This window comes from Quercus lobata, chromosome 1, assembly GCF_001633185.2.
Source record: "Quercus lobata isolate SW786 chromosome 1, ValleyOak3.0 Primary Assembly, whole genome shotgun sequence".
Lineage (NCBI taxonomy): Eukaryota > Viridiplantae > Streptophyta > Magnoliopsida > Fagales > Fagaceae > Quercus > Quercus lobata.
The window spans coordinates 40,362,830-40,375,001 of NC_044904.1; the positions used below are offsets into that span (position 1 = coordinate 40,362,830).

General features: G+C 37.8%; 1 protein-coding gene across 1 annotated transcript; it reads left to right on the forward strand.

The window, feature by feature from the left end:
• Nucleotides 1-8,443: 8,443 nt before the first annotated feature.
• LOC115990222 (probable leucine-rich repeat receptor-like protein kinase At1g68400) lies at nucleotides 8,444-11,652 on the forward strand. The gene is made up of 2 exons (XM_031114069.1): nucleotides 8,444-9,969; nucleotides 10,862-11,652. The coding sequence occupies exons 1-2, from the start codon at nucleotides 8,583-8,585 to the stop codon at nucleotides 11,536-11,538; spliced, it is 2,064 nt and encodes a 687-aa protein (XP_030969929.1). The 5' UTR covers nucleotides 8,444-8,582; the 3' UTR covers nucleotides 11,539-11,652.
• Nucleotides 11,653-12,172: the final 520 nt, after the last annotated feature.

A 12,172-nucleotide genomic window follows, 5' to 3' on the forward strand; every position in this document is an offset into this window, starting at 1 on the left:
GGATGGGAAACATTGTACAAGATTGCAATTGGCATGGTCAAGGATTAGAGTACTTGCATAGAGGTTGCAACACATGAATCTTGCATTTTGACATAAAGCCTTACAACATTCTTTTGGATGAGAACTTCAATCCAAAGATGTTTTATTTTGGTCTAGCAAAGATATGCCCTAGAGAAAAAAGTATCATATCAATGATGGGTGCAAGAGGGACTATAGAATATAAAGTGTCATGACCCAAACTCGATACCCGGATTTGTGACCATGACCGGCATCTTAATATCAAACTTGGATCTACTATTAACAAGAACCAACTAAACTTTTTTAAAAAAGCTTTCCTCTTTCTTTTCATTCTTATTTCTTTACTTTCTTGATATAAATTTTTTACTTAATATTCAAAGTATCTACACTGCACTCAAGGAATAACATAATCCACTAGTCATTCAATTTTCACACTTTCACATAATACATCTCTAATTACACTAAAATATACAACTCCAATCAGTAGATTCTAATATACACAATACTACAGAGCTAAACATTGTAGGCACTCAATTTTGCACCCATAATTTAACATTGGAAGGTGACCAAAATAATCATTCTAAGTACCCAAAAATCATGATTTCATTTCATGCATTAAAGCATTCATCATATAACATAAAAAAGATCTTGAGATTTTAATGATTGCGACGATATGCCCGGTTTACAAATCGGACTGTCGGATTAAAAGATATCACAAGATAAAGTTTTCACGATCTACATGCATTTATTGGGTGGAACTGATTATATGTGATTAATTGAAATTAATTTTGATTGGTGAATAATTAGAATTAATTAAATAAAATTTTGTGATTGGTTGTTGATTTGATTAAAAATAAGTTTGGTTATAGAAAAATGCCCAAAAAAGAGCCCAAAACATACAAGAAGAGGAAACTGGGCTGAGCACTAAGGAGTATTGGCACTCCAATAGTGCTAATCGGCACTCGGCAAGTGCCGATCGGCACTTCCACAGTGCCGATTGGCATAGGCTGTTAATTGGGCCCAAATGCAATTAGTTCAGGTTTAGACCCATCAGATTCAATTTTTTAGGGACAAAACCTAACCTAATTTGTATTTGCTGATTTTCTAAGTAACCCTAACTTATTTTAAAGCAAATACACCTCTATAAATAGAGGAGACCACCCAAAATTCAGCAGCCTTGACCCCTGTGCCCCTTAACATTAAAGAAACTCTAGAATTCTGACTTTAAGACTTTCTTTCCTGTTAAGTGATAATTCTTTAGGACTTAGAGAGATTAGATCTCTCTAAATCTAAAGTAATTCCCCCTTGTAGAATTTGTTCGTGTAATTGATGCAGGTATCACTTTTACTCATTTATTAATATGCATGTTTGAGCGTTCTTTCCTTTTATTAGCATGTGTATCTAGCTATACTTTCCATATTAACATGTGAAAATTAATTTCTGATATGATTTTTATTTTTATTCTCTTTGTTTCATGATTAAAAGGCAATGATCGTTTAATTCACATGTTTGTTTGCATATAAATCCATGATTATTCATGTCTTCCTTTCATATTTTATGAGTAATATTCATATATTCACTAGATCTGTTTTTATAGCTCTTTCATCAAATCTCATGATTTCTACAATAAAAAAAAAAAAAAAAAAAAAAATTGGAATTTTTCTATCAAAACTCATGTTTTCTAAAATATAAAAAACAGATCTGAAATTTTTCTATCAAATCTCATGTTTTCAATTAAAAAAAAAAGATTTAGATTTTTCTATTAAATCTTATGTTTTTCTTTCATAATTAAAGTTGATCTAGATTTTTCCTTTCAACCTACTGTTTTTCTTTCTAAATAAAAAATAGATCTAGAATGCCTTCTTTTTCAAAGTTTCCTCTTGTTTTAAAGAGAGTAGATTCATAAAGCTCACTTCATGACTTAATTTTAGATCTATCATTTAACACATGTTGCATCTCATCATTGTATGTTAATAGGTACTTAAATGATCATTTAAAGCCTAGTAGACCAGGCTTTGTTCGAGCAAAATGGGTGCCTAACACTTTTTTGTTCTGTAACCATAGATTTTGGTTCATAGAATAGTGCTTTATCTTTTCTTTGGGTAGATTGTATTTAGGACCAAAGTTTTGTTTTTTTGTTCTGCTTTATCTTTTCTTTTGGTAGATTGTATTTAGGACCAAAGTTTTGTTTTTTTGTTCTTACATAGATTGTATTTTGGACTTGTAATGTTCTTCTACCAAATTGTATTTACATTCAATTAATGAAACTTGAGGTATTTCAGATATGTGAATTGCATATTGTAATTTTTTTTTTTTTTTTTGTAATATAAAAAAACAAGTGGCAACTCCACATAACCCCAAAAGAGAGGTGTCAATACCTTTCTTTTTTGAGAGCCAGTCTCGGTCTTTCACAATTGCAACTCCGCTTGGATGTCAAGGGCTAAGCTTCACATTAGATTTTAAATGATCAATTAAGTACCCTTGTGTTTGTATAATATTTTTTTCTTGTAAAATTTTACTTATGTTTGTATGATATTGTATTAAATGTTGTATGAGATGCCATTTTGTATGTTTATAGATTTATCTTTTAACTGTCATTGATGCATGCCTAGAAACAACAATTATGCTTGAACCCATCTCAAAATCTAGTGGTAGTAACCATGGATCACCGGTCTTCCTTAGATTCGAGTACCCAGTGGTGAACCCCCCAACTCATAGCCCAAAGTCAATTGATCATTTCTTGATGACTGAAAATGATAAACTATGCCATTTGGACCAATGCAACGTTCATTATATTACAATTTGAGAGGTGTAATGTCCTATCTATGGAAAACAATAAAACAACAAGACCATCGTACAAAAGTAATGGCCTATAGAACCTACTCCTAGGACGGTCCATGTTAAAATTCCATTGCATATCGTGTGTGGTTGACTATTGTTTGAACCGTGATGAGCCCAAGTTCAACACTTGGGCCCATCATAATTGTTTGAATGTTGTGTGCTGTATAAACCTAAGTTTTTTTCCTAGAAAGAAAGGTATGTCATATTATAGACACTACATTTTGTACCCTTTATAACTCAGGTCCTTGTTCTCCAATGATGCTAAATTCTAAGACCTAAGGTTGGTTTAGGGCCCAATTAGATGTAAAATTGATTTGAGAAATGTTAAAATGAAAAATATAACTCTTAATGAGCAAATAAATTTGTTTTTGGAAAAATAAAGCCAAGGAAACCCTCGTTATGCACACACAAGAATCGGCCTGTGCATGCAACTTTCTACATGCGCACGGAGGCCCGATCTTGCACATGCATAGCAAATTCCAGAAACATAAATAAGGCAAGTTTTCTGCATTTATGCTGAGGTTTTGGAACGAATCCCATATCGTCTGGGAGTCATTCCAAACCCCTATTTTCACACTATAAGTAGCCTTATATGATATATTTTCAAAACACATAGAAATCCCACAGGAAAACACTAAGATTCACTAGAAATAGTGAATTAAAGAGGGAGTTTTTCACAAAACATCTTCAAGTCAATTTTCTTTTGATTAGGGCCTTTTTTGGCCTTGATCTTTGAGTTTAAGATTACTAATCACCTTTTTATTGAATTGTGAATAGATTTGATTAAGAGGAATGGTAAAAAATTAAGCTTGAAGAGCTTTTTTTTTTCTTTTTTTATACTTTAATCTTCCTGTTTGCCTTAGTTTCTTTGTTGTATTATGTTTCAATATGTTTATCTAGCCTAGGTTTATGGTTTTGTATGTTTTAAAAGCATGTTAGGTTGTTAGAATTCTTGTTTTGAAGTTTTGTTATATTTGTTGTGTTTCTAGGGTTTCTGAGCAGAAATCTACGTGCGCATAATCTTGCTTGCGCACGTAAGCTTGATTATGTGCATGCAGGGTTGCCTGAGTTTCTCTCTCTCTCAAACCTCTCTAAGGATGGCTTATATCGTCCTTTAGATAGCACATCAAACGAAACTTGAATCAAGCTTGAAATAGAAAAGTCATGTGTTTACTTCCCTACAACAAAATCATGGAAGATAGGAATTGCTTCACGAGATCCCTATTTGATTTGAAGATCCAATATCTCTTTCGAATTTGGGACTTGCACGAAACTGGCAAACCCAGGCTTACCAGAGAAGACCTAAGTGTGAGGAGAAGGAGGATCAGCACCATGAGCAACTTGAGGGAAGAATAGACTAGAGGTATACCAAGGATCTCGAAGAGGGAAAGCTGGCCAATCCAGGATCTCCTCCTACCCTGAACCAACTGAGGAGCCTTCACCCTCAGAAGGGATAGGTGAATGCTCCTTCCGTTTTCGAGTGGAAGATGAAGCCATGGATGTGTTTCCTTTTTCTTGGTCAAATAAAGGAAGAAGGAAGAAGAAAATGCACACCAAAAAAAAAAAAAAAAGAGAGGAAGAAGAAGAGAGATTTTGAGAAGATGTGACCCAAGGGAAAGAAAAGTTGAAGATAAGAGGAAGAAGTGACAGTAGCAATAATGGCATGAGAGAAAAGAGGAAAAGGATGAACCATAGGAAAACGGGTCAGTTGCCAAAATTTAATTTTAAGGGTGGTTGGCTGTTAGTTATTGATGGGAGTTATGAGGGAAAAGGGGAGTTGACTTGAAAAAAGGAAAAGGGGGGGGGGGGGGGAACCAATCCAACTACCCACTCGTCTTTCAAAAAGAAAACTTCTGCCACATCCTCTTAAAAATATGGAGGAGTTATGCGAAAGTAAAAAGTGAGGGGATCCCAGAAAGAAGAAAAGAGTATTAGTTTTCTCACTCATGGGTTATAGGTAACCCACAAGCACAGGAGGCTAAATATTGAGGTTCAAAATTGCAATAAGCCCTTAAAAGCAAGAGGGGCCCAGCCCATGAAGAAGAAAGGCTTGGCCCTCAAAAAAATAAAGAAGTAAGGAATCCAGCCCATAGAGAGAAAAGAATAAAATACTAGGGCTTAGGAAGAAAGAAGAGGCATAAAAGGAAGCATGGGTCATGGACTTAAGCAAGAGATGATGCCCAAGGAAGCCCAAAAGGGAGGCAGGTAGGAGCTAGGCCAGGTTGCAGAGGATCCACCAGAGTCAGAGGGGGATCCTCAGGAAATGCAGCAGAAAACCAATTGGGATTTGGACAGCTCAGGGCGGCGATAGGCCAAGGATGTATTGATCCATTGTGATGAATTAACCAATTAATTAGCCAAGTTAATTAATTAATTCAATTTGCATGCAATAAGCGTGGTAGCACAAACAAATTACTAACTAAGTTAAAATGCAGCGGAAAATAAATTGACACGGTGATTTGTTTATGAATGGGGAAAACCTATACAACAAAAACACTCTCGAGAATTCACTATTATCACACCAAGCAGTTACTAGTAAAGGAATCCTAGTACCTTATATCAACTTACAGTTGAACCCTTACCCCAATACCCAATTTGACTTGTTTTGTAGTGACAATCTCTCCTTTTTATGCACGGCTCCCAGTACGTGACTAACCAATTCGATGTGCGGATCCCAGTACACAGATTACTCACCAACTTAAGAAATATGTTGGCTGCAAAGTTCTTCAGTTCATCACACGATGAAGATTATGAAATTCCTTAGTTACAAAACTCCATGGTGTACAAACACAGTAGCTTCTTGAAGAAAAAGATGAGTTAGGGCACATGTCTTCGATTCACAATATACTTGTGAAAAACTTTTGCATTGAGTTGCATCAGATGTGACGGCCCTTAAAACAATCCTTATATATGTTTAGGGTTGTGAGAAAAGAAATCCCAAATATCTATGCACGCATTGGAGTGAAATTAGCTCTAAAAACAGATTTTCATAAACCTTGATAGATAACCTATCTATCGAGAAGCTGTCGAGCATTGGACTAAAATAGTTTTTTAAATCTCGATAGATACTAGCTGTCGAGCTTTAAAATCTAGCACCTCTCCACTTATTTCTTGGACAGACTTGCATGACTTTAACACTTGAACTTAAAACCTTATTCCTTGAATTATCAAACATATCCTAGATCTACCCAATTACAAGTAAATTGCGTTTTGTCAAAGGATTAGCCAATTCTATATTGACATATGTTCCTAACATTGATTCACATATGTCCTAACAAGTGGCATGCCCAAGGGCACAAGGAATGAAGGTGGTCATGTCCCATCAGCCGCCCACAATTCAAAAGAAAGCTTTGGGAAGAGAGGGTGGCTTAGGAGTCAATACATGATGAAGGAGCCTAGTACCTCGAGTGAAATAGAAAGGAGGAACTAAGAAGGAAGGTGGCTGGGAGCCTTCCTGCCTTCCATCATCAGCAATGAAGAATCTGCCCATTTAGAGGAAAGAGACAAAGTGTGAAGCAGCCAAAGCTCTGAGATGTCTTTTTAAAGACCTTGGGAAAAGGATGAGAAGTCTTGACTTGGGAAGAGCATTTAGGATTACTCAAATAGGATCTCCCATAAGAGGAAGGTTAGCTGGGGACTTTTGGGTTGTCAAACCTCAAAAGAGGAAACAATGAGAGAAAGAGGAAAAGACTAGCCACCAATGTTGTAGACATGACATTGGTTCTAATACCCAAAGCACAAAAAAATGGATTAATGGCATGGAAAAAAAACCCTAGAAGTGGCACTATAAAAGGGGCTAGAGCTCCAACCAATGGGCATTCAGAAAAGAAGCACCTGATACACTAGAAAAGATACAAAAGAGAGCTGTAAGCTGGAAATACAGTAAAAGAGGGAGATACTATGAGGGATCCTACGGAAATATTGGAGGATATACTTGGATTCAAAGGAATTCAAACCTCACAAGTCTTGGAAGCCCAAAGAGAGTTATCTAAGTCTGTGATTTTGAACTTTATTGAACCTTGTGGCATATCCTAACGAAGTAGGACTTAATGTATTCAAATACTTGATATAATGAAAATATAATCTCACTCTATTTTGAGAATCCCTAACATTCTTTTATTTGCACACCTTTTAGTTCCTTTGCTATTCCTTAGTTATTTGTTTAAACCAATAAATAAATAAATATATATATATATATATATATATATTTATATGTGTGTGTGTGTGTGTGTGTATTTGTGTTGTGGAGCCCATGTCTTGTGCACAGATTGGCTTGTAAATAGCCTAACAAAACCACAATGAGCCAAGCCCAGTCCATCAACTATTTACACTATCCTTTGTAGGCCCAGGATCCTCTTAGACTATTGGGCTTAGGCTATGTCCAAAGAAGGAACCTACTCCGTCTCTCTCTCTCTCTCTCTCTCTCTCTCTCTCTCTCTCTCTCTCTCTCTCTCTCTCTCTCTCATTACTTTTTCTGCGTTTTTTTTTTTTTCTTTAGAAACTCTAAACTGCATAAAGAGTATTTCTTAAACCGAGTATTCAAGAAGAAAGAAAAAAAAAATAAAGGAAATCTTTCCATTTGAAGTTGCTTTGGTAATTTTTGCAAAATATCAACACCTCCCTTCTCTGAGTAATGTTTATTGCAGACAACCTTATTTGGATTTTTCAATGAAAGACAGAAAGAAGGGCTTTTACCGTTTAGCTAGGGTATAAGAATTGTGAGCGTTTTAGAATTATTCTAAAATCAACTGATACATTGGAGGGGAGAAAGACGGGAGAGTGGAGGGGAGGGAGGAAAGAGGGAGAATAAATGAGAGTATAGTTGAGTAAAATTAGCTCAAAATAGGCTAATCTTAGATTAAATTGACTATGTTCTCCCTTTCTCTTCTCTCAATTCAAAATGGGCCGTGAATTACCAAAAGCCCTTCCCATCCTTCCTGTCAAATCCTTTGAAAAAAAAGGGTCAGTCCCACAATTTTTATATCAAATTAATATCATGAATCATAAAACTCAGTCAAAGGCTTAATTGGAAGTAAATAATGGTTTTGTCTGGTTAAAAAGAAGAACTGGGCTCATTTATTAAAGCGAAAGATCGTAAAAGTACGGACCAAGCTAATCTGATTATGAGACAAAATCAGGCCTTTGAAATGATGGTGGAGCGCTCTGTCTCTATTGCCACGTCACCTTCCCATTTCCCTCAATGTTGGCCGTTTTTGAATATTTATTATTATTAAATTAATCAATAATAATAAATTAACAACAAAGACCCAACCCACATTTTATTTTTTATTTTTTATTTTTTGAGAGACAACAAAGATCCAACTCACATTTTATCTTCAAATTAAAAAAAAAAAAAAAAAAACTCACATTTTACCTTAAACCGCTTGCAATTTCAGATTCTAAAGTTAAGGTCATTATAGTCATTTACAAGAAAATCACCTCGCAGTAAACATGCAATACACGTTACATGCTTTTCAGTTTTCAGTTCTTTTGCCCGATCAATCACATTCTATAAATCACCAATACAGTGAAAAATTAAAGAATCCATTATTATTATTATTATTATTATTATTGCCATTAAAACCCTCCAATTTCCCATTAATTACCCTTTAAACCCTCTCTTCCTCCCATTACAAGTTCACAGTCTCACACTGTGACTCCAGCTTGTGAGTCACAATACAAACCCTTCATATCTCTCTCTCTCTGTGAACTTGCAAACAACAATGGCGAGCCCAAGTCTGTATGTTCTTCTACCTTTCACTTTTTTTCTTCTCATCCTCCATTTCCTTTTCTCCCAAGCTTCGAAAAACCCAGATTTGGAACCTCTCTTGGCGTTCAAAGCCTCTACAGATAAAGCAAACAAGCTTACAACTTGGAACTCCACCACCAACCCATGTACCTGGACAGGCGTCTCGTGCCTCCACGACCGAGTCTCGCGACTCGTCCTCGAAGACCTCGATCTCCAGGGCTCGTTCGAGTCACTCACCGCTCTGACTCAGCTCCGAGTTCTCAGCCTCAAGCAAAACCGTCTCTCAGGTCCCATTCCTGACCTCTCCAACCTCACGGCTCTTAAGCTCCTCTTCCTCTCTCACAACGACTTCTCCGGCGAGTTCCCGCCGTCAATGCCGACTCTTTTCCGACTGTACCGTCTCGATCTGTCGTACAATAATTTTTCCGGCGAGGTTCCAGTATCGGTCAGCGGTTTGACCCACCTCCTGACGCTCCGGCTCGAGGAGAACCGGTTTTCCGGTTCTATTTCCCGTCTGAACCTCCCGAATCTGCAGGACTTCAACGTCTCCGGTAACCGCTTCTCCGGTGAAATACCCAAGTCTTTATCAGGTTTTCCCATTTCTGCTTTTGCTCAAAACCTGGGTCTCTGTGGGTCACCCATTGAGCAAAAGTGCAAAAGCCTCGTTAGTGATCCGACCCGACCTGGGTCTGAAAACGGAGCCATTGCCTCACCTTTAATACCAGGTCCTAACCCAAAAACCACAGTATCATCATCACCGAGTTCAGTTCCTTCAACCAGAACAACATCGCCATCAAAATCAGAAAATACTGGCCACGCTGGAGCCTCGAAAATAAGCCCTGTAGCATTGATAGCCATAATCGTGGGCGACGCAGTGGTCCTAGCTGTCGTGTCTCTAATCCTCTACTGCTATTTCTGGAGAAACTACGCTTCAAAAATGCGTGACGGGCAGGGGAAGTCGTCAAAGCTGATAGAGAGCGAGAAGATAGTGTACTCGTCGAGCCCATATCCTGCTGGGGCTGGGGCTCAGTCCGGGTTCGAAAAGGGTCGCATGATGTTCTTCGAAGGGGTGAGGCGGTTCGAGCTGGAGGACTTGCTTCGAGCCTCGGCGGAGATGTTGGGGAAAGGCGGGTTTGGCACAGCCTATAAGGCTGTGTTGGATGATGGGAATGTGGTAGCGGTGAAGAGACTCAAGGACGCGAGTGTGGGAGGGAAGAGAGAGTTTGAACAGCACATGGAGGTGTTGGGAAGGTTGAGACATCCAAATGTGGTTAGTCTTAGAGCTTACTATTTTGCAAGGGAGGAGAAATTGTTGGTCTATGATTACATGCCCAATGGGAGCTTGTTTTGGCTTCTTCACGGTACGTATATATGTTCTTAATTTACTTTTCTAATTTAGCCTATTGTTTTTTTCTTTATAATTAATTAGAGGAAAATGTGGAGCTAGCTAGCGTTGAGTTTGTTTATTAGTACTTGCGTTTATTGGGTTCCAACTTTCAAGAGTTGTGCTTTTACAAACATAAATGTTACAGCAATTTTTTTAATTTCTGGGCTACCAAAACGTGATCTCTGATAATGTGCAAGCATTTAATGTAAGCCATGGTTGATGGCTCATAGCGCGGTGGGTGGGGAATAGTCATGGGCGTTATGCTATACCGTTGGTCTCATCGTTAGGGTTTTTAAGGTTGAATAATTGTCTGATGCAATTGGACCATTTGATGTGATATTAAGCTTGAGCAAAATGTTGGAGGTGGTTGTTGTCTTGTTGATGAGGGCTAACAACGATCTCGTATAAATGTATGTAGTAGGGATTTTTTGCTTGCTTTTTAATTTGGTCATGAAGAAGCAGTGGGGTGGGATCCACTCTCACAGTCACATCTCGCTTTAGGAATTGAAAAATGAATATATTTTTAACTTGCGATTTGGGAATTGGGTTTCCTTTACTTTACTGTATCATTATTATTATTATTATTATTATTCATTACAGACTGTGCACTACTCGCAGACCCAGACCCAGACCCAGACCCAGACCCTGACCCTATACACTTTGTCTCTCTTTTCTCTTTTTGTTTTTTTCCTGCTAGTGCCAGTACTCCTTTATCTATTTTTTAAATTAAATATGACCAAAAAGTGCAAAGTTATAGAATCCTATCCTATGCCTCATGTAAAATATTCTTGTAGTGCCTCGTACATAATTATATTGAAATTAAAGGGGGGTTGTTTATTTTTATTTATATATTTTTATGGGGACAGGTAACAGAGGACCCGGAAGAACCCCACTAGACTGGACCACGAGGCTGAAAATCGCAGCAGGAGCAGCTCGAGGACTAACCTTTATTCACAACTCATGCAGGTCCCTTAAGCTCACCCACGGTAACATCAAATCCACCAACATCCTCCTAGATAAATCGGGGAATGCACACGTGTCAGACTTTGGACTCTCAGTCTTTGCTGCCCCCACTAATGGGGGCCCACGATCCAGCGGCTACCGTGCTCCAGAATCATCAGACGGTCGAAAACTCACTCAAAAATCCGACGTGTACTCTTTTGGGGTTCTTCTTTTAGAATTACTCACAGGGAAGTGTCCCTCTGTGGTGGACAATGGTGGTGGGCCCGGAGGAGGAGGGTACAATAGTGGGGTCGTTGATCTTCCTAGGTGGGTCCAGTCTGTGGTCAGAGAGGAATGGACGGCTGAGGTTTTCGATTTGGAGTTGATGAGGTACAAGGATATTGAGGAGGAAATGGTTGGGTTGTTGCAGATTGCAATGTCTTGTACGGCTGCCTCCCCTGATCAACGGCCCAAAATGAGCCACGTCGTCAAGATGATCGATGAGATACGTGGGGTCGAGGTTTCACCTGGTCACGACACGTTGGACTACTTGTCTGAGTCACCTTCCATGTCCGAGGATACGTGCGGCGCGAGTCAGTGATTTTTCTTTCTTTCTGAGTTTATATATTTGTTATAAACTACTAGTATTTGTTTGGACTTTGGACCATCTGTGTAAAAAAAAAAAAAAAATGGCAACTGGTTTTGTTTTGTCTCACGAAAATCGGAATTTTTTTTTTCATCATTTGGGTTTTCTGCTAATTAAAGAAATTGCGAGTGATTGCAATATATATAGAGTTCTGTTTTAGTTATGATCTCTAGCATGCTGACACTGCATGTTTCTGGGATGTAACTGGCTTTTTGCCACACTCTTGAATGATTGGTACACAATATATATATACAATGAATTAGGATTTGATAGCCATCTTTATATGGGAAAGCAGCCATAATTGGTGGATGATTAGTGTATAATTTGTAATTGATGTGTTACAGGTTTGAGGGATTATTATGAGCAGGCGAAAGGATCCCTTCCACTTAATTTCCTCTCATTCCATCTATTTATTTTTTATTTTTATTTTTTTTTGTGAAGGACATCTATTATTTTAGTCAGATGTGAGATATGTGGTATTAAAATAACCAATGGTTTTAAAACCATATGTGTAAACTATACATAATCAAACAAATGGCACGATCATAAATTGGCTAAAATTGAAAATTTAAATGGAGAGAATCTTCTC

Bases quoted from the DNA above. Each gene is read 5' to 3' on its own strand.
- LOC115990222 (XM_031114069.1), top strand. From the start codon at position 8,583: ATGGCGAGCCCAAGTCTGTATGTTCTTCTACCTTTCACTTTTTTTCTT. The intron at 9,970-10,861 runs GTACGTATATAT...TTATGGGGACAG, and splicing joins CTTGTTTTGGCTTCTTCACG to GTAACAGAGGACCCGGAAGA.